Below are 22,147 nucleotides of genomic sequence, written 5' to 3' on the forward strand. Positions count from 1 at the left end.
ATGTGTTTACACAAATATCGATGCCACCAGGGAGCCTGGGTAGCTAAGCAGCCAGAGGTACTGCATCCCTGGTCAAAGGAAGGATGCAGGCAGGAGCACACAGGGGACTTGAGAGGAGGAATACCCCTAGGTGACAGCTAGAGGTCTGGTGTGTCACCGTGCCACTGAAAATACAGTCGGAGTGAGCAGAGACGACTTCAGCTCTAGCATTTCTTGGCTTCCAAGCACTTCACACAGAAATTCCGATACTCTTCTGTAGCAGGGCTTCAGCTCACCTATTGCAGGTCTGGTGAGCAGCTCCCTATGGACAGAGAACAACCCAGATGCCGAGCTGGGGGGAGAAAGTAAGCTCTCTGTTTTAGCCTGGGGACTCCCCACAAGGGGCAGGCGATGTTCCCCCGGACACAGAGAGCATAGCGGAGCCGCGCAGTTCCCACGGCAGCTCCGGAGCTTTCGACTCACACGGGTCTCGCTCTCTCTGCAGATGGAGCTATGCGCACCAGGGCCATCGGCCGTCACCCGGGGGACGCGAGTGACACGCGGAGCGCGGGGGGCTGAGCGGTGTCGGGGCCGCGCGGGAGCAGCAAGAAGGGGCGTTTCAGGCCCCCCACCCCTTCCCCCGCTCCCATCTGACCCGAGTGCGGCTGCGGGCGGCCCGGCGCTCTTCCCGGCCCCGCGGCGCCCAAGCCCGCCGGTCTCACGGAGACCTCGGTCCGAGCCCACCGGCTCCAGGGCCGGGAAACGGGCAGTCCCGACCTTGTCCGGCTGTCGCCCACCCCTCGCCCTGTTGGGCGGCGGGCGCTTTGCGGGCATGGCACGGCACGGCCCCGGAGAGAGGCGGCCGGCGCCTGGCCAGGGCCGGTCCGTCGGGAGGCCGGAGCCCGCCCTTCGCCGCCGTCCCCGGGCCACTCCCCGCGGGCTCGGCCGTCAGGAGCCGCCGAGAGGGCTGACTCGGGTCCCGTGGCGGGAGCCGGCGGTGCCGGGGCGGAGTGGAGCCGGCTCGCCCCGTCCGTGGGCCCGGAGAGGGCTGTGCCGAGCGGCGCGGCCCCGTCCCGTCCCCACAAAAGCACCCTTGTGCTGCCCCCGTAATTGCTAATCATCAATCACCATTAATAACAGCTGATGAGGCGGGAGGGGGAGGTGCCTTCCCAGGGGCCGGCCGCGCCGGGGGAGCGGGACGCCTTGCCCCGCCGGAGCGGGCGCTGAAGGAGGAACTCGACCGTGATGTGCGGAAGATGGATGAGAGCAGAGGGCGACACCCCCGCCCGCCTCCCCTTCCCTCCTTCCCCCTCCCCTCGGCGGCCCGGCCCGGCCCCCCCGCGGCGGGGCGGGCGGGCGGCTCCGAGCGCGTCTCCACTCCGCCGCGCCGAGCCAGCGAGCGGGCGGGCGGGCGGCAGCTCTCGCCGGGCGCCGGAGCCCACGGGAGGCGGAGGGCGCGGGCCGGGGCCGCGGCGGCGGCGGCGGGGCCCGGCGGCGGCGGGATCGCGGCGAGTTGGCGGCGACCCGAGCTCGCCGGAAAGTTGGTGCCGGCTGAGCCGGAGGCGCCCGCTCGCCATGCAGAGACCCGGCGGCCAGGGGACCGCCTTCTCCATCGACTCGCTCATCGGGACGCCGCCGCCGCGCTCCGGGCACCTGCTCTACACCGGGTACCCCATGTTCATGCCGTACCGGCCGCTGGTGCTACCGCAGGCGCTGTCCCACGCCCCGCTGCAGTCGGGGCTGCCGCCGCTGGCCCCGCTCGCTTCCTTCGCCGGCCGCCTCACCAACACATTCTGCGCCAGCCTGGGCCAGGCCGTGCCCTCCATGGTGGCTCTCACCACCGCCCTGCCCAGCTTCTCCGAGCCCCCCGACGGCTTCTACCCGCCGCAGGAGCTGCCCCCGCCGCGCGCCACCCCCGACGCCGGCTGCCGGCGCGGCGCCGACGGCCTGGAGGCGGAGGAGCTGCCCCCGGGCCGCGACAAGGGGCCGGCCGAGCCGCCGCTGCACTTCCCGGACCCCTTCCCCGGCCTCGCAGGTAAGAGCGGCGCGGGCCCGCCCCGCCCGGCGGACAGCAGCCGCCCCGCGTCACCCGGACCCCGCAGTCCCGGGGAGACCTGCCCGTCTCTTCGCCGTCCCAGCGGCGCCTGGGGCCAGGAGGTCTCGAGGGCCGGAGCTCGCCAGGACGGGAACCGCGGAGCGGAGGTGCCGGGGCTCGGCGGGCAGGACGGCGGGGTCTCCACGGGTCGCGGCGGTGGGACCTGCTCTCGGCTGCACTCCCGGCCCGTCCCGTCGGGCCGAGCCGGGAGGAGCGGACCGATTGCCCTCCGTCCCAGACCCGCTCCGCAGCGCCCGCAGCTTTCGCGGATGGGAGACAAACTTCTCTTGCCTCGGCCCGGCCGCGGGGCAGGAGGGGCGGGAGAGATGCCGCTCATGGGGAACTGGAGCGCCGCGGCCCGGAGCCGCAGCCGGACCAGCGGCACGGAGCTCTCCGAGGTCCTGGCACTCGTTCCGGGGCGAGTGAGGCGGACGGTGGAGGAGCGCCCCACGGCTCGGTCCGCAGCCCTCCCCTCCTGCTCCGATCTTGGTCCTGGTCCCCGCACCGGTCCCGCTTGGTGCGGCGCTGGGCTGCACCTTGTCCCCAGCACGATGCCGCGTCCCGGGTGGGTGCCTTCCGGCGTCGCCCTGCTGCGACTACCGCCTTTCTAAAGTTCCCCCGAGCCCGCCCCGGGGGGGAGATGGTGGAGCAGGTCCCGCTCCGAGGCGGCCGCCCGCAGCCCCGCTCTCTTCCATCCTGGCCGCCTCGCCCGCCGTCTTCGGCACAGGCTCAGCCCGACGGCGCGGGCAGGCGGCAGCGCCACTCCCGGGATCCCCGGTGCGGCCGGGAACGGCTCCCGTCGGAGTCCTCCCCTTTGTGTGCTGCGACCGCTCCCCGAGCGTGCCGGCACCGGCCTCGGAGACTTGTTGCTCCGTATTTCTCAGCCAGGTCCAACACTCACCTCTTCTCCTTCGGGTCCTGCAGCACGGGGCGTGAGGGGACCCTGCGGCAAGAGCCAGACGAGTCAGCTGCTGCTTCTCTGGCGTGGCCTCTCTTGAGCTGTCTCCCCTGGCCACTCCTGAGATCCACCTTTGTCTCACAGGCTTCTTGGCACGGATGCGTGCTGAGAAGTCTCTGCTGCTTCTTGCAGCGCTCGGCTGTTTGTTCTCCATCCTCTCTTTAGTCTCTCATGGGTAAGCCCAGGTCTCTTCCTTGCTCTGCCTTGTTCGTCCCTCAGAAGAGTATTTCACTCACTCAGGTACTCCTTAGACCTCACACCCCAAGCAGGACAATGGGGGCATTCTGCCTCCCCCTTGCCTTTGTGGGTTATTGGGTTGTTGGGTGCTCCTCTGGTGCTCCCCAGCATCTGTGCTGAGTCAAAAGCATAATGTGATCTTACTTTATTTGTGAAAGTCTTCTCGAGGACAGCACTGCCCTAGCCAAAGCCACCTGTCTATACGACCTCATCTTTCCAGTTTGTGAACAGAGGAACTGCATTGTGCTTGATCTCCCTCTCCATAATTGAGCCCCATATGTTCCCTCCTCCCAAAAGACTCAGATGAACTGTCCCAGACCATGGCGACTTCTGAATTCAAGAAATACTTCCTCTAAGACTTTTCTTGATGCAACTGGATCATATGATGGAAGATGTCTTGCTACTGCTGTTCATCCCCTGCTGCTTCTGAGCACTGAGCTTGCTCTGGAGTCATGAAGGATGCTTGTCCTTATGCACAGGTATATGCCCATGTGGACTCAGTTCTGTGGGCTGCTTTGCCCAGGTCCAAGAGGATTTGTCAGGCCAAATGTGCCCATTTTGTCCTTTACCTAATGTTGCTCTTGACTGTACCAGACAAAACTGGAGATGGACAGTGGGGTTTGTTTTACAACCATCTTAGGGGAAACTCAGGAGGGTTGCTGTGGGCTTTTTCCAGTATTAAAGAATAGAAAGATGATTCATGTCAAAAGGAGTAACCAAGAACTATCTATAATGCAGTTTGCACTCACATCCAGTCCATGGCCCTGACCAAAAGCAATTGTCCAGGGAAGATCAAGAAAGCACAACCTGTGTAATGCTCAGTTCTAAAATACTTCCCTCACATCCAACTGTCTGCCCATCAGGGACTTCCTGTGCCAAGTGTTGTTTCTGTATATTGTAAACTTAGACCAATTTGTTTTTTGTGGCCTTATTTAATCTCCCCTAGAGTCCACGAGAAAGGAGAGGTAACCTTGGCATCCCAAGATGGCAAGATATTCCACCAATTTTTTACCTGTAGGAGAACCTTGTGAAGAATAAATGCCTCTTTTTGGTTGTTTCGCTGACCATAAGTGACTTACACCCTGGAGTGACTTCTTCTGTCCCTAGGCTCTGTTAGTATCTCCATCGTGCAGGTGTCTATGGACACAGGATCAGTTGCTTCCTGGATCAGCCAAAGGGATCAATGCACTATTTTAGGGCTTCTCTCTGCATCCACTGGGTTTGAAACTCGCTTCCAACTGTTGCCACCCTTCTTGAGCAGGGAGAGGCATGTAGGGAAACTTGTGGTGAGAAACAGCAAAGCTTGAAGTCTGGTTTATTTCTACAGCTGCAACAAAGATATGACCCCTGGGGTAAGGGGGCTTAACATCCCTAGCTCTCCATAGCTCTTGTGAGAGCAGGTTTCTTCCTGCTATACAGATCTCCTCTGAGATTCAGGCAGCAGTCTGAGATGCTTTCTTGGTTTGATGTAGTGACTGCACATTCAGCTGGGGACAGGGTGAAGTTTCTGTTGTTCCCTTGTGGGCTTACCAGCACAGGGCTCATCACAACACCCATTCCTGATCCAGGTCTTCTGAATCCTGCTTGAATAGCTTTGTCACCTGTGACACTCAAGCCTCTTTCACCATGTTTTCCCCATCCATAATCATAGAATCACAGAATGGGTTGGGTTGGCAAGAACCTTTAAAGGCCACCTAGTCCAACCCCTCTGCCACAGGCTGCGACATCTTCAACTAGATCAGGTTGCTCAGAGCCCTGTTTGACCTGGCTTTGAGTGCTGCTGGGGATGTGGTATCCACTGCCTACCTGGGCAACCTGTTCCAGTGTTTCACCACGCTCACTGTGAATAATTCTTTCTTATAGCTAACCTAAATCGACACTCTTTTAGTTTAAAACCATCATCCCTTGTCCTATTGCAAGAGGCTCTGTAAAAGTCTCTCTTTTTCTTTCTTATAAGCCCTCTTTAAGTACTGAAAGGCTGCAATAAGGTTTCATTGGAGCCTTCTCTTCTCCAGACTCAACAACCCCTACTCTCTTAGCCTGTCCTCACAGCAGAGGTGCTCCAGCCCTCAGAGAATTTTTGTGACCTCCTTTGGACTCTCTTCAATGTCTTTGACAAGGTCAATGAACAGTCATGACTTTGTGAAAAGCAAACCAGTGGGTCAACCTCATTCTTCATCTAATACTTCTCGTTGATTTTTCAGTCACAATGCTTTTCTTCATGACAGCTTCACTTCATGTTCAAAGGCCTTGAAAGTCTCAGTATACACCCACCACTTGGGTGGGATCCCCTGCCTTCATTCCTTCCTTGCTGGTTAGTACGTGACTAACAGACCAATATACCAATTTTCTTTGTGAAAACATCTGATTTAGACTCTGTCATCAAATAGTTCTGAGTCCCTTCCTGAAAACCCAGCCCTTTTGTAAGACACAAATGTGAGAGTGCCAGAGACCATTTAAAATTTGGGGTCTGGTTCAGAAGAGAGTATTCTGAGATAGCACCTGTTTTACAAACTGTCATGTTGCTAAGCCATCTTGCAGTCTCCTGGGGCACAGCCTGGGCTGACAGGAGAAAACTGCCCTACTAGCACTATTTGCTAGTGTGGCTGCTGGAATGCCATCCTCCATCCCTGGGGCATTGCAGTGCCAGGGCAGGACCTAAAGAACCCCTGGATAATTCCTCTTAAGAACTCTGTTACTGTGCCTGGCCCCGTGCTCCACCAGAGAGAGATGGTACACAGAAGTGAAAGGTCTTCTTTTCTTCAGCAAAGTGCTTGCATGAGGCTGTGCAATGGCAGCCAAAGTGCTCCTTGCCACCTGCTACTAAACCTCAGCCCCATGAGCACAAATTATCTGGGTCTTTACCCTCTATGCACATGGGAAATATCTTCCCCTGCCCCCAACCCTCAGGAAGAAAGAAATCCCTCCAAGTTTTTCTGCAGCAGGGTAGAGACGAAGGTGTTCTTTCCCACTGCAGAAAGCAGGAGGAGCAGGGGGAAGATTCCAGATCTCCAAAGCCACCCACCTGCTCTCAGGAAGTCACAGCCTTGCTGCAGGACTCACAAAGGATGTGGGGGCTCCACAGTCACCAGACTACCGGGAATGTCTTCTGAGCTTGCAGTTGCTGTTTGTGTATTTGAACCCTGCACTGTCAGGCTTCTGAGGGCTGTTTTGCCTTTCCCACTGAGATGAGGTGAGGTGGCCAGAGATCCTATGGCCCAGGTTGCATGTGCCACTACCTGGACACCCCTTAGAGGTTCGGAGAGCTGCTGCTTCTCCTTCTGCATATTGGATTATATTGAGCTTCAGGACAGCTCCTTCCAGCAGCGATTACTGCTCCTGGGTCAGTCCTGAAGAATTTTCTGGTCTCTCTAGAAAAGCTTCTTCAACTGCTTGTGCACAGCTGTGGGTCCTCCCTTCATGAACCCTGTCTATGGCTGAGAGCATCTTCTCACTTTGAGCCTTTCTGCTATGGTAGTGACCATCTTCCAGACCTCTTTCCTCCCCTCTATCTCCCACCATGTCCTCCCTTGCTTCACGGCTGTTTTATCATTCAGGCAGCAGTTTGGGATGCAAGAATCTTGCAAGGAAGAAATTCATGCCCCAGTATACTATCAGTATCCTCACAAGCAGCTTAACAGAGGTGTCTGGGGTGATCCAAGCACTGCATTCTGTCTGGTGGCCTGGGATGAGGTGCTTGTCTGTTGTGTGATGTTTACAGGCCCTGTCCTGCCCCTCTGCCCACTGCTGGGGGTAGCTGAGCCACAGCACCTTGTTCCCTGGCTGCACAGTCTGCTGTGGTGCATCCTTGGATTAGGGAGAGAGAGCCAGAAGTGGGTCACCCCATGTCCTGTAGAGCCCTGCAGAGAGGTTTGATGGGCTGGAGCTGGCTCTGCCTGCTCTTTCCAGGACAGTTATTCAGATCTTGGCTGAGTGCTTTCTGAACGGCATCGATGCTCTGGTGCACTGGGAAAGGACAGGGAGGGCTGAGCTGAGGGACAAGGTATGGGCATTTTTTCCAGCCCAAAGATTCGGACAAGCCCTGTAAGAGTTGTGATGTGATGTGCTCTCCCAGACTGAGACCGTGATGCTGCTATGGCTGGGATGGGGATGGGGCAACCGCTGAGGGGGTCAGGCCCCAGGGTGGCCGCCGGCCCTGTCGGGGCAGGCTGCGGAGAGCAGGGCTCTGGGGTCCGCGGCTGGAGCGGCTGGCGCTGCCGGCAGCAGGACTCGGTGCAGAACTGCTGCTGCTGGGACCGGGGCCGCTGCTTCGCCCGCCCCGGGGCTGCGGAACTCGGCAGTGGCGGAGTCTGAGACTGCGGGAGGAGCTGCAGCCGCCCGCCGAGGGAAGCGGGGAGAGCTTGCACCGCTGCTGCGGGGCTCCGGGAGCTGAGGGACCCCGGGCGGGGCGGGATGGGGGCGGCGGGGCGGGGTGGAGGTGGCGGGCCGCGCCGGCGGACACTGACGCTGTGTGCCCCGCAGACGGGAAGGCGTACAGCTCCGACGAGGAGAAGCTGGAGGTGAAGTCGGCGGCGACGCCGTGCAGCGAGCGGGAGGAGGAGAGCTCGGCGGGCGAAAGCGAGGAGGAACCCTTCCTGGACGGGGCGGCTGCTGGCACCGCGCTGGGAGCCAAGGGCAAGGGCAAGGGCGGCCCCGCCGCCGAGCAGCCCCCGCCGGGCTCCGGGGCCGGGAAGAGCCGCCGGCGCCGCACGGCCTTCACCAGCGAGCAGCTGCTGGAGCTGGAGAAGGAATTCCACTGCAAGAAGTACCTGAGCCTGACGGAGCGCTCGCAGATCGCACACGCCCTGAAGCTGAGCGAGGTGCAGGTGAAGATCTGGTTCCAGAACCGCCGCGCCAAGTGGAAACGCATCAAGGCTGGCAATGTCAGCAACCGCTCGGGAGAGCCCGTCCGCAACCCCAAGATCGTGGTGCCCATCCCGGTGCACGTCAACCGCTTCGCCGTGCGCAGCCAGCACCAGCAGATCGAGCAGGGCTCCCGGCCCTGAGCCCGGCGGGGCTCCCGGACCCTGGGGCGGGCGGCGGCGGGGGAGGGGGCCCGGGCGCCCGCTCCCACTCCTGTGTACATGTCCCTTATTTATTCCGTGTAAACTCTGTACATACGGCAGCGTGTCCGTCTGTCCGTGCCACGGGGAGTGCGGCCGCCTGGCCCCCGCGCCCTGGCCGCCCGCAGGGCCGGGCTGAGCCGGGCCGGACCGGGCCGGGCCCGCGCTGCCGCCCGCCCATGTATAGCTGTGATTTCAATAAATTATTTTCTATGGAGAAAGACCAGGTTCTTCCTGGCCGCAGGGACAGGGTCCCGCGGCCCCGGCCCGGCGCGGGCAGAGAAGGGGAACGGGGAAGGGAGAGGAGTGGAAACAGGGACAGGGACAGGAGCACGGGCGCGGGCAGGGGCACCCCGAGGGGCGGCCGGGGAGGGCGAGCGGATGGGAAGAAGGGGAGGCTCCGGGGCTCACCCGCCCCTAGGCCGGTGCCGGTACCGCGTCCCGCGGAGCCGGAGGCTGTGCGAGGAGCAGAGGTGGCATTGCGGGCTCCGTTGCACCCGCTGCTGTGCCGGTGCCGAGACGCAGGCGGGAGAGAGGAGAGGAGGGGCCGGGAAGAGCCCGGGAGCATCCCCAGGTCCGCCCTCCCGCCGGGGCCAGGACTCGGTGGGGACCGCCTCCGCAGCTCCGGGCTGGGGGAATGTGTGTGCTGCTGCAGGCTCCCAGCACGGCTGCGGCCTCTGCCCTGGCCCGTGACTGCTGGTTCCCTGGTGCTGAGGCCCTGGGACAGGAGCAACAACGAAAGGGGCTCGCACATCCATCCCGGGGTGGGATTCTCTGCTACTGAGAACTATCGCAGGAGATGCTGCTTCCACAGCCTGCCAGCTCAGATACTGAGCCCAAGCCCCATGAAGACCCAGTTTTGCACAGAGCACAGCTGCATGCCGAGTCAGCAGCACAAGGACCATGTGGCTCCCTGAGTGTCCAGCCTGGGGAACCTCTGCTGTGGTTTGACAAACGTCAGTGAGTTCAAGGGGCAAGGGAGCTCCTATGCCTGTGCTTTGGCAGCAACACCCACTGCAATACCATCAGAGGTTCCTGGACAGGGGGAAGGCTCTCCAAGGTTTCGCTGGGGTGCCAATTGCTCAGAGGTTTGATAAAGAGTTTGGGTAACAAAAGATCCAGCCAGCTGTTGTCACCTTCCCTGGGAGACACAGCTTGGGAGGGCAGGAAACATCCCTGACAGCCAGAGCTGACTCGACCTTCCTGGGTGCCCTCCCTGAGGCCACAGCAAGGGCTTGGCCATCTCTGTGCTGCCTGGGGAGCAGTGCTCCCTCCCCATGTCCCTTCCCTCTTTGGCTGGTACATTCTGGTCACCTGGAGTGTGGGGCCCATGCTCAGCCCGTACAGCTGAGTCCTCCTGCAGAGCCCTGGTGCTTCAGAGCGCTGGGGTGTGGCTGTCCCTGCCCATCGGCTGGTGGCTCCTGTTGGCTTGTGCAGCCAGCAGACACAGCTCAGAGCAGAGCAACCATTTGGACAAAGCTGTGTTTCTAGATGTCCTTGGTGGGTGTCTCTTTCCACAGAAATGTTTGCTGCAGGTTCTGAGACAGTTCTGCAGGATCCTTTCAGGATCTGGTTTGTCAGCACAGCTGGCTTCCACTGCAGGACACCTGCCTCTGTCCCTGCACTGATCTGGAAACAAGAAAGTATCCTCGGGAACCACCTGGCCTGGTATTGCTCACAGAATCCCCACCATGGATTTGGCCTGTTCAGGTAGCAAGACCTGCTGGCAATTCACTCTGGATTGGGGAATAGAAGTCCTTTGGCAGCCCTCCCCACTGCCCTGCTCTCAGGAAAACTGCCAGCTCCCTTATCAATAGGCTGGTGTAGAGCTGCCTGCACCTGCACCACTTCTCCCTCCTCAGGTGGGTGTTGGTCTGAGACAGGGACTGACCTTAGCTGTGCTCCATGGCTGCAGAGGGGACACAGCCATTGGCAGCAGCTGCAGTGGCTCTTGCTCATGAACTGGTACAGCCTCTGGCCAGGGCTGGGAGGGCAGAGGGCAGGGTAAAGACATTCTGTAGACACAAGCAGGGCTCTGCCACTACAAATGTGTCCACATGAGGGGTCTGTGCCACTGCAGCCGATCACAGCACAGCAGTGCACATCAACCACAGCACTCCAGAAAGTGTCCACAGCTCCAGGGTTCGGGCAGTGACATTAAAAGGAGTCAAGTTTTACTTTAAGGTCCAAGAACTCCCTTATTCCCACTGGGCATTTCTAGCTGACACTGGTTTGATATGTCTTGCCCTAGTGACAGCACTGGTTTATTGCCACTTCCCCCACCTTACAGGCCACTGCCCACCCAAAATCTGTGCGCAGAGCACTCCCACTCCACTGCATGCTCATCCATTGACTGCCACTGAGGTGGATTCAACATCCACAGCCTTCAGCTACATGGAAGTTATTTTGGTTTTGTCTTTTTCTTGTTGTATTAAACCAGTCCTAGAGCCTGTACATACTGCAACCCTACAAAGAGCCCTGTTAAAATCCCCACAAGTGCTGCAGAGGTGCAGATCTGTGTAATGCTGCTCGAGATGACAGACTCATGCTGTCACCAGCACTGCTGGAGAGAGCTGCAGAGCAGCAGTGCTCCTGGCACAGAGCAGAGCAGCGCAGAGCTCCCCTTGAACCCTGAGCATTGTGATGGCTCTGGTGCCTCCTGCACAGCAGAGAGCAAAGCACTGCCCAGTGAGCAGTGTGCACAGCACTGCCCATATTGCACACTGACCTCACTGCCCACACTGCACACTGAGCACTGTGCACAGCACTGCCCACACTGCACTCTGAGCTCACTGCCCACACTGCACTCTGAGCACTGTGCATGGCACTGCCCACACTGCACCAAGCAGCTGTGGCCCCTCCCCAGATGGGAGAGCTGTGGGGACCCCCATGAGCTGGAGCTCTGGGTGCTGTGTCAGACTGGGGTTGGCAGGACAAGAGGAGCTACAATGAAAATCTGGGCAGCAAAGACAGAGCCAGGGCAATTGAGCCATGAAGGTAGATGGGGCTTTGGGAGGTTTCTGCTGCACCACTTGCTCAAAGCTTGTCCCATTCAAGATGATGAAGAACTTGTCCATCTGACTTCCAGTATCTCCAAGGGTGGGCAATCCTTCCTCTTCGGGCTCCTGCACCAGTGTCCAACCACATTCCTGGTATGTTTTTCCCTTTGCATCTATTTGGAATTTCCCATCTAGCAGCTTCTGGCTGTTCTCCTGTGTCCTGGAGTAGGAACTGGTGGGGGAAGGAATCCAAACACACACACTGGTAGTATGTATGTGCATGTGTACACACACAACCACACACACACAGGTGCACACATGTGCACACACAGAGTAAAAGGTAGGTACAGGTGCAGACACACAGAGATGTGTGTATATACATGGACTTGTGTTTATTTATATAAATATGTTTATACACACACACATATATATACACACACATTCATATGAACAAGACTTATTTTGCCCTAAGGAAGGCAATTTCAGCACTTACAAGGGAATTCTCCCTACCAGAACCCATCCCCTTGTTGACCTGGATGGTAGATCTTGTCTGGAAAAGACAAGCAAGGATTGCATCCCACAGAGTGTTTATTCATTCAGCACAACAAAGCTGGTTCTCAGCATTCCCTGACGAGGGGCTTGTATGAAGATGTGATGGCCCACAATATGGTGCAGGTGCCATTCATTAGCCAGGGGCTCCAGGACTTGCTTAGGTGCAGCAGAGAAACAACAGGCAAGAGAGAAACAATGTCCCAGTGGTTGGCACCTGGGAAGGGTCATGAGCTCCCTCTGACCACTCCCCAACTCCTTTGCAGCCTGTGTGTGCCAGCTTGTACAGTGTCCCCACCAGCCAGGCTGGAACTTCCCCCAGGGCTTTGTGAGTCCCTGTGCTGTGGGTGTCTGCAGCCACCCCCAGGTGTGACACCCATGAATGGGCACAGGGTGCAGGTGCTGCCTGGAGGGTGTCAGTGCTGTACCTGAGTGAGCACAGGCCAGGGGAGCTGGGACACTGTCACACCTGTGCCTTTTCTCCCAGAGGCAAGGCTGACTGGACACACGAAGGTGCAGCCCTGTGGCAGAATCTCTGCTCTGGCCATCTCTTGTGAAGCACCTCTGCATGTGCCCAGCATGTGATCCCAGCTGCCTCAGGGCTGGGCAGTGCTGCCCCTGCTGCTGCCCACCTACAGATCCTCAGGAGGCTGTGCCCACTCACCTGGGCTGCAAAACGGCCCGTGGGGTTTTGTTTGTAAGTTGTACCCTGTGGGGCTTGTTCTGGCTGTGCCCATGCTCTCTGGGCAGTGCTGCAAACCTGTGGCATGGCTGATTTCCAGCCTGAGGCTGCATACCATGGATTTACTCATGCCCTGAGTCTGCATCCCTGGCTCCAGTCCTGTGGCACCCACCTCCCTCCCTCTTGCTCCAGCCTCAGCTCCATGGTGTGAGTGCTGCCAGCTGCCTGGGACAAGGTCTTCATGGTGCTGCCGTGGAGCTGCAGTGGCCACTGCTACTACTTGGGGCCACATAACACAGGGACAGTCCCACTGCACTGCTGCCCTGGCACGGCCCTGTGGTGTAGAGCAGAGCAGAGGGTTGGCTTGTGCCCTCCCTGGCATCAGCCTGAACACAGAGACCTGACTGCTGCCCCAAAACATGGACACAGAGCTCCAGCCCTGAACGTGGAGACACACCTCTTCCCCTGAACACAGATATGGAGCTCCTGCCTCAGCCTGTCCTGGCCCGGGGCCATGTGAAACCACATTGGTCACCTTGGTACCCAGATGTGCTCCAACACTGGAATAATGCTGGGCTGGGGCAAGGCAGGACAGGGCACGGGTGCTGCTGCTAGCGGGGTCTGGCCTACTGCCAGTGGCTTTTCTCTTGGCTCCTTAGGACTGTGTCAGAACCCGTGAATCTGATGGCATTCCCTGCCCCAGGGTGCCAGCAAAGGGGCAATCCCGTTGTCACCAGCACCTGTTTGCAATACATGGGCAGCAGCAGGGCACGAGGCCTGTCTCCACAGGGCTGTGTGCCCACAGCAGCACCACTGCCAGCAGCACCTGGCCAGGGCTCTGGGTGGGCTGCACCCCCACGGGCACTGCATGGGACATGAGGAGCTGCTCAGGGCTCTGTGGCCCCAGACCCTGGATGTTGACGATCTTTGTGAGTCCCTTCCAGTTCAGGGTATTGCATGATTTTGATTCCAGAGCTGTCCCAGCACGGCTCCTGGTGGCACGGTCACAGCCCTGACCCCAGCTCCAATGCCACAGACAGAGTGTGGGGACAGGTGAGGGGTCTTCTGGGGTCACAGCTGGGTCCAGGCTGGGCACCGGAGGGCTTGGGGCAGGGCTGGGATGGGAAGGGAGGCGCCAGGGCTGGGTAGGGCGGGATCCCACGCAGGAGATGATGTATGGGCAGATGTATCAGATCGCACAAGATAAACAAGCAGTGAATTTCATCAGGGCCCATCATGGCTTTAATTTGGCTGCCTAATGAGTCAGATCCAGCCGCGCAGATAAAAGTTGTCAGAGCCGCAGCCCTAATGAATTTCTTGCCACTTGTAATCAAGGCAGCTTGTCTGAGGGGGATGATTAATGGGCCCCAGAGGAGCTGCCGTCCCTCGGCTTCCATTCCTGCTAATGCAGTCGCCAGGAAATTAACCAAACCCAGCACCGAGCTGGGGCCAGGGCCGGTGTGGGGGCACCCACGAGCACCGTGAGGGGACAGGAATGAGGGATGACATGGGTGCAGGGGCCGGACTGGAACTGGGACCGGGACCAGGACGAGGTTGATGACATGGGCACACACAGCTGGCACACACCACGGAGTGGAGGGGCTGGTGGAGGGGGCTGCAGCCCCCAGCAGCCCCCAGCAGCCCTCTGCAGCCCCCAGCGAGACAGCCCTCTGCCACTGGAGAGGCATGAGGAGGAGGCAGCAGGGGTTTGGCAGGGACAGCTGAGGGTACCTGTGGCAGGTCGGGGTGTCCTGGCACCTCTCCTCCTTGCAGGACTGACACACAGGTTTGGGGACCAAGGCCTGTGCCCAGTCCCAGTGCAGCAGAGCCTGGACCCTGGCACAGCTCAGAGACACTGGAACCCTGAACTGCTGCTTGTGGTGTGACCAGGGGTGCAGCCAGCCCGGAACTGCCGGCACTGGGGCCCTGCTCTGCCCACAGCTGTGAGAAGCATGCGAGGTCAGGGCTGGCAGAGCTGACACACAGCTCCCTTCACTGCTCAGGGGGATGCTGTGCCTTGGCACTTGATGACCCCCAGTCTTCTGTAGCCACAGCAGACTCCTCGCTCGCCATGGCAGCCCATCGTCCCCTGCCCATCTCTGCCTTCCCCTGTGCCAGCTTCACACACGCTGTCCTGTGCACAGCACCAGCTGGCCCAGCACTCCTGCCCTGCATGTTCCCTCTCCAGCACCCCTCTGCCGTGCCCATCTCCCATCGTGCCAGAGCTGTGCATTGCTCTGGGGTCATGTTCTGGCATTGTCCCTCAGTGCCCAGGGCTGGCACATCTCCCCTCCACACCTCAGCACTCTGCCATGTCCCAGGGGCCCGGTTTGGCACAGGACTGCTGTTTTCAGAGCACGAGCTGGAGGAGAAGAGGCTGAACGTTTGCCAGTGTGGGCTGGAGAATCACCAGACCCAGCTGCAAACCAGGGCTGCGTCGGAGGCCCCAAAGCAGCACACTGAGACGCTAGCCTGGCAGGAGGTGGGTTGCTTTATTGGCCTTTATCTCCTTGGCTGCAGATAACACACACAGGGCAACTCATGGAAAAGAAACCGTATATACAGAGTGTCCATATAAATATTTCCAATGTACATTTTATACACAAGTGACAGAGACATTCCATAGCAGTGTCCAAAGCCTTGGGGTTTCAGCACTCAGCTGCAGGCTTGGCCCCAATCCAAAGAGAGATACTCCTCTCCTCTCCTCTTGCTCAGCTGGAGACCAGCCCCACCTGGGCAGCAGCGGGAGCCAGCGGGAGGCTCTGATGGAGACACTGTGTATGGCTTGGAGCTTGAAGCTTTAACCTGGAAGGACAGTGACTCTACAGACACACAGACACAGCTGGGGATCCCGAGGTGACCATCCTCTTCTCCCTCCAGGTCACCAGGGAGGCTGGAGAGGCCTTTGTCCAGGGGCTGTGTTGGGAAGATGCCACCCTTGCATCAGCACGTGGGGAGTGGTGCCAGTGAGTGCATCCCTCCTGCACCGGCCAGAAGCAGATGAGCACGGGGGTGCAGTGGAGAAATACGCACCTCCTGCTGCCCCCCACCTCATCACTGCTGGGCGGTGTGGTGAGGCCATCACGGAGGGAGAGCAGGAGGGAAGTGCCCAAATTGACCTGCCTGAGGGAGTGGGTGCAGCCATCAGCCTCCCTGGTACTGACGTGCAGGGGGGGCTGCACACCTGAATTGCCCCCAGCCCCTGCTTTATCTACAGATGGGGGTGGGGAGGGGCAGGACAAAGTGCCTCCCCATCCATGTACCGGTCAGGAGAATGGGGTGCAGTGGAGCCACCCCCGTGATTATGCGGGAGCCCCTCCACAAGCTGACAGCACCGGGTGTGCACAGCTGCACGGCAAGAGGTGGCTGGAACCAGCGCAGAGGAGCAGGATGCTGGCTCCTGGCTGGCTGCCAGCCTCCCCTTGGCTCAACGGGGGTTCCAGTGGGGGCAAGCACCGCGGGGTCCTGCCTGAGCTGCTCTCAGACTCACTCCTGCGGCCCTGGTCCCCGGCAGGGCTGGAGGGCAGACCGGAGAGCCCGTCCAGGGCTAGACTGTGCTGGGACTGGTGCTGAGCTCAACCGGCGCCGCGGCGCAGGCGTTGTTGTTGGCGTTGGCGTTGCGGCGGGGCAGGCTGGGGGTCAGCGTGGCAGCGCTGTCGCTGGGGCAGCCGTGCTGCAGCAGGATGTCGATGCACTCCTGGCTGCCGGCTCGCCGGGCGTAGGCCAGCGGAGTCAGGCCCCGAGCATCCCGGCTCTTCACATCCACTCCGTACTGCACGGCAGAGAAGCAGCTGGTCAGCGGTACCTGGGTAACGTGTGCCCACAGGCACGGGAGTGGCAGGAAGGAAAAGGGCTCTGGGGTAGACAGGAAGAGGGAGCTGGGCGGATGGGCAGGGAGACGCAGCCAACAGGGTGGGCAGGTCAGTGCCAGTGGGCATGTGGGGGAACCCAAGGAAACCGGAGGGATAAAGGGTGCCTTGTGCCCCGGGAGCAGGAAGGTGGGGAAGCACCAGAGCACCAGCAGCACTGTGGTGGAGGCTGCAGGTTCTGTCTTACCCAGATGAGCAGCTGCGTGAAGACTACATTGGCCATCGCGCAAGAGAGATGCAGCGCCGTGCGCCCGTCTCCATCTCCGTAGGTCTCGTTCACCTCCTCCTTGGTGCCGTGGGCCAGGAGCGTCACCACGAGGCGCAGGTCGTCCTCCACCACGGCCCGCAGCAGCTGCTGCCCCAGCGGGATGTCAGACTGGGGCAGTGGGGCCAGAAAGAGCTTCTGCTCATACTTAGCCCGAATCCAGCGCTCCTTCTCCTCCCTGCCAGACAAGACATTGTCACTGTCACAGTTGAGACAACCTGTCTGGGCCCCATGCACAAAAGGACGTGAGTATTGGCACTGCCACGTGAACATACTCACGCGAGCAGTGAACGTCTGTCACACCCAGGTATGTTCTGCATAGCCCCTGCTGTGTCCCTGTGCCCACAGCTGCCACTGGGGCTCTGTCCCCTCACTCTGGACACCTACCTGACACCTGCTTCACTCACTGCACCTCCTTACAGCTCCTTGTGGACAGCGTGTGCTTACATCCATGCCTGTACAGCAGCAGCATATCGCACCCAGACCCCACACGTGTCTCTATGCACCTCCACGCTGGAGCCCTTTGCACCCCAACGCTGTGTGCCCATGCTGTGGCAGCACAGGGACCGTCCCTGTCCCGTGCCTGTGCGTGGGCCACGGCCAGTGGCAGAAAAAGGTTATTGCTGCACACGCCAGCCCAGTGCCACAGGAGGCACCTTATCGCTGCCGCCGTCTCGCCTGGTGCGAACAAAGGCTGTGTCCGCGTCCATCCCGCGGGGCGGCGGGGCCGGCGGATCGATGTGCGCTGTCCCACCGCTATCTGCTGCCATTCTATCCATCTGCATCTGGCGGGCGGCCATCAATGCCCCGCACCGAGCATGCTCACTTCTGCCGCCCCCTGACCTGCGCTCAGCCGCTGATAAGCTGCAGAATGGGCTCTTGTTGGGATGACTGACAGGAGAGTGCCTCTGATAGGGACAGACAAGGGCCTGAAAGGGACAGACCCTGGAGACCTGCGCGACGCTGCCAAGCCATCTCTGTTAACCCCTTCGGCTTTGCAGCAGCCTCAGCTCTCGCAGTCACCGCACGGCTGTGGCCGCCGTGGAGCCCCGCTGCCCCGCCGGGACGGGACGGCAGGAGAGTGTGGCCAGTGCCTCGTGGGCAGGCAGGACCCCCAGCCCTGGAGCATCCTGAGGAGTCCTGCCTGCCTCAATGGCTGCTCCCAGGCCCCTGCAGTGTCCCCAGCCCTTCTGATGTGGTACCCAAGATGTATCTCTGGGGTTCACCACCTGCCTTACCGACTGCTTTCAGGCGTGGGTTTGGGGTACCCCTCCACCATTCCCTCCCAGACAGCGTTTGCCAGCGCGTTGCCGATGGCCGTCATGACCATAAGAAGCTCACTAGGCCAGTCATCCAGGTCCAGGGAGCGCACACGGGACAGGTGGGTGCCCAGGTTGCGATGGATCCCGGAGCACTCGATGCACATGAGAGCACCCAGGTTCAGACTGGCCCAGTCCGGATCTGAGGGCAGCAGGATCAGTGGGGGAGAGTTAATACCTGCCAAGACTCACCAGCCCGTCTCCTGTGGTTCAGACTCGTATTTGCAGGCACCTGCCCACCAGAACCCTTCCCAGTTCAGTGTCCCTGGGACAGGTGGGCACAGACAGACCAGGACCCCAGGCTGGCCTGTGAGGGGTCACAGGCCAGTGTGGCAGGTGGGTCTGTAGCTCAATCCTGAGGAGCAGGTCCACTGCAGGAGAGGACAGGACAGCCACACAGAGCAGGCCTCCCTGGGCTGAAAGAGGGTGGCTGGAGCACTCCCCACCGCCCCGGGTGAGCCCCCCACCCAGTGTGTCATTCCTTACTCGGTGCATCACAGTCCACGCAGAAGCTGTTCCCCCGTGCGGTGCGGACGGCCTGCATGGCCTGCGCGTCGCCCTGGCTGCCCAGCCGAGCCTGCAAAGAGCCCCACAAGATCCCCTTCACTGCAGGCCAGCCACCCCACCATGCGTCCTGCACCCTCCTAGCGTGCCACACCACGCTCCACGAGGCTGTCCAGCACTCTGGGGACTCTGACAACTGGGTCTGGAGTGGCCAGATGTGCACCGGAGGAGCAAGGGACAGTGGGCCAGAGTGGAAGAAAGGGCAGAGCTGTCCAGGGAGGGAATGAACAGTGTGGAATCCACCCACGTGGGATGCAGAGTAATCCATGGGCCCAAACCCAGGCTGGGAAGAGGTGACAGGAAACCTGGGGGGGACTGCACAGTCCTGGGGATGGGACTGAACTGTCACTGGGAGCAGAGGGACCAAGACAGGATTCAGCGTGGACAGACAGGAAAGTGTGGAATGTGGAAAAGCAGATGCCAGAGAAGAGAGAACAGAAGTTGGCCAAGGCCTCTTACCTTGTTTTTGCTGCTCTCACAGCCCTGCAGGCTGGCCAGGATCTGGCTCTCAATGGCCTGCACCCAGAGCTCCCGCTCCTCTGATGTTGAGGCTTCAAAGAGCCACGTCTGGCCCGTCAGTGACACGATAATGAACTCAAATGGCTCATCTGGCTCTGGAAGACAAAGGTGTGCCATGACACAGGGCTGGGAAGGAGGGGGTCTGCCACGGGACAGATCCCTGTGGGCCACCGCCATCCCCACATGGCAGCAGCAGAGCCCAGGAGGCTGGGACAGGAAAGTGCCTGCAGAGAGGAATCAGCTCTGCTCCAGTCCTTCCTCCCTCTGCCCCACACAGCTCCACTGGCTTGTGCCCACCCTCCCTGCCCTGTGTCCCACCCTCAGAGAAAGCTGCCAACTGCTAGAACAGTGAAATTGGCTCCTCTGCTGAGGTGGTGCCTGCAGACAGCCCCAGCACCAGCGCTCAGCACCCACCCATGAGTGGCTTTGGAGTGACAGGCCCTGCACAAGGAGTGAGCTGATGTGACAAGGGCCTGTGCAGTGGGCTCAGAGGCAGCTCTTCACCAAGGCTTAAAATGTGTTCTGCCCAGCTAACGCCTGCCAGCCTGACTCTACCTCACACAGCCCCCCACGGGCACAGCTCATGGGGTGTCGTGTCTCAGCCTCACACCCAGCACCAGCATTTACCTTTTATTGCCAACTTCAGTAGTTAGTGCAGTAAATGACTTAACTAAGCGGGGCCTGAATGGAATGACTAATAAACGTTATGTCACAGCACACGCTTCAGCTCATAGCAAAATGATTTGTAATTACCTAATTAGCGTTATGCAAATAACACCCTCATCTCCATAATGTGCCTTCCCAGCTCTCTATTAAAAGCAGGGAGTCAACTGCTCAGCTCCAGAGACAGCACGGAGGCCGAGGGGCCTCCGGTCCACATCAAGGCAGAGCTGCTCTGGCCTCAAGCCTTGAAGGGTCTGTGCACACCAGGGATGACGTAGAGGTGAGCAGGGCAGTCTGGAGGGGTCTGGGGGGTTCCCTCCTCTCCCTGGCTTCTCTGCAGCACAGAAGTCCCTCACTGCTGAGGGAAGCAGCAGAAACGCTGGGACTGAAGAGCTGCTGCAGCCCCCACTGAATGGCTGCAGAGACCCTAGGACAAGTCCCACCAAGGGCACAGCCACCCTTGGCGACTGCTGGGCCACATGGGCCCATCTGAGCCAGGCTATGTCCACGAACATCCCCAGAACATGGTGCAGCCTTGGGAAGTCTCCTTAGGAAAGCCAGGTCCGTTTGCCGTGGCGGGGGGCACAGCCCTTCCTGCCAGGCTTGCAGTCAGCACCTGCACTGATGAGTACCAGGCTTGGAGATCAGCCTTGTGCACTAGTGCAGGAACACGAGGCTCAGTCTCCACACCATGGAGCCTGGGGAGGATACATGACTCCAGCAGGAGGGCTTGTCCTGGCTTCCCCTTCCCAGATAGGAGGGGAGGCTCTTTCACTCACTTCACCCTAAATCAGCCTGGGATTCCTCCTCTGACGAATGATGTCTGCAACTGCTTCTCTCCTGCTGGAATGAGAGACTGAGCCCTCAGGAAGATGACAGACTACAGGCAGTTAGCCACACTGCTGGACTCCCCTGTCTGTGATGCCTGGGCATAACTGGGACATCCCACTCATCCAGCACTTTGCCCTTTCCTCCAGCTCTGAGCTGCAGGAGAAACCCCACAGACACCAAATTCCAACTCAAGAATAAGATTCTTGGAAAATACACAGCTGGTAACTTGTGAATACTGGGAGAAGAAATAACCAGCCAACAGCCAGGCTACCAGGCATTGCCTCCTTGGCTTGCTGGCACCAGCCTCTGTGAGTGCTGCCAGAGCCAGGCATGGGCTGGGAGCCTCCAGATTGCAGGGGGGCCACGACCAGCCCCCCAGCTGCAGGACTGGTGGCTGCCCAGGGCCAAGCACTACCAGCCAGGAAGGAGTGAGCAGCAGCTCCCCGGGGCAGAGGCTGCCCAGTGGTGGAGGGAGCGTCTGCAGACAGCGCTCCTGGGGGACTCTGACACGAGAACAGGTCCTTGGTCTGAGCCACCTGTGGCTGCTGTCACTGCGCTGCAGAGCCCAAGCTAGCTGCCTGGACTTGGGAAGTACTGGATGCACCTAAAGTCCTCCCTGCACAGCAGGAAGCAGGACATCACAGTCCACGGGACACAGTGAAGATTCCTGCTGTGGGCTCACATGGTTCCATCCTCCTTGCTCCTGTTTTTTGTTTGCCCAGCATCTCCCGACCAAACAGGCAGGCAGGAATCCCAGCCCCAGCCTTCCTGCACCTGTATGCTTCCCTGGGAATCAAATGCCTGCCCTGCCTGCCCAGGACTTTGGCGTGGGGTTCACTGCAGCTCGAGGCACCATGCTGGGGCAGGTGCTGCACTAAGGCAAACTTCCCACCTCATAGTGCAGGATGGCACTATGGGGCTGGGTCTTGGATCTCAGGAGGCCTCAGCTTAGCTTGACTACCACAGGAAAGCGGGATCACACCCCTGGAGTCACGTGTGAGGATCAGCAGAGCTGGGAAGGGAATCAAGGACTTGGAGCAGCTTTGAACACCGTGCAGACCCACCTTCTGGGATGGCCTGGGACCAGTTCCTGAGCTCAGCAGGGCACCCATACAAGTCAGATCAGACTCAAGTTGTTTCAGGGAAAGTGCTGGGTATTCTCAGCTTCTTCTGGGGAGAGGTACAGGTTTCCAATGTGGCAGGGCCATTTCTGGCTGGATGAAAGGGCAGCACCAAGCAGATGGCATAAGCAGAAGGGTTTAGACTACGTCTCCTCAAGCAGAGCTGGCAGAACTCCCTCCCCTGCCCCTCACATGGGCACAGGCTCCTTCTCAGAGGCCAGAAAAGTCCCAGAGCTTGCCAGGTCCTACTTGACAGGGCTCAGACCTCAGAGGAAGGCACTCCTACAGGAGTGAGGAGCCCTTCCCAGCTGCCTTGGAGTTAGCAGCTATCCGGGGGCCAGATGGCAGAGCCTGGCCCCCCAGCCCTGCGGCTGCCCCGGTGTGCTGGTGGGAGCCCATTATACCAGCTCCATTAGAATTAGTGGGCAGTGGAA

At 59.8% G+C, this 22,147-nt stretch overlaps 2 protein-coding genes across 5 annotated transcripts in view; one reads left to right on the forward strand and one right to left on the reverse strand.

Annotated features, from left to right (window-relative positions):
• Window positions 1-1,429: 1,429 nt before the first annotated feature.
• GBX1 (gastrulation brain homeobox 1) lies at window positions 1,430-8,543 on the forward strand. The gene is made up of 2 exons (XM_085049957.1): window positions 1,430-2,014; window positions 7,752-8,543. Exons 1-2 carry the CDS (start codon window positions 1,555-1,557, stop codon window positions 8,273-8,275), a joined length of 984 nt encoding a protein of 327 aa, XP_084906083.1. The 5' UTR covers window positions 1,430-1,554; the 3' UTR covers window positions 8,276-8,543.
• A 6,492-nt stretch (window positions 8,544-15,035) lies between these two features.
• AGAP3 (ArfGAP with GTPase domain, ankyrin repeat and PH domain 3) overlaps window positions 15,036-22,147 on the reverse strand; it is a 107,995-nt gene continuing 100,883 nt past the window's right edge. For 3 of the 4 annotated variants that reach the window (XM_085049961.1, XM_085049959.1, XM_085049960.1), the window contains exons 14-18: window positions 19,039-19,193; window positions 18,502-18,592; window positions 17,935-18,157; window positions 16,619-16,874; window positions 15,036-16,334 (exon numbers count right to left, since the gene is read on the reverse strand). In XM_085049961.1, coding sequence (XP_084906087.1) covers window positions 16,110-16,334; window positions 16,619-16,874; window positions 17,935-18,157; window positions 18,502-18,592; window positions 19,039-19,193 — 950 coding nt within the window. In that variant the 3' untranslated portion in view covers window positions 15,036-16,109. The remainder of the gene's footprint in view (window positions 16,335-16,618; window positions 16,875-17,934; window positions 18,158-18,501; window positions 18,593-19,038; window positions 19,194-22,147) is intronic. The other variant, XR_014849627.1, reaches the window with a different exon arrangement.

This window comes from Lichenostomus cassidix, chromosome 2, assembly GCF_008360975.1.
Source record: "Lichenostomus cassidix isolate B80296 chromosome 2, HeHo_3.0, whole genome shotgun sequence".
Classification (NCBI taxonomy): Eukaryota; Metazoa; Chordata; class Aves; order Passeriformes; family Meliphagidae; genus Lichenostomus; species Lichenostomus cassidix.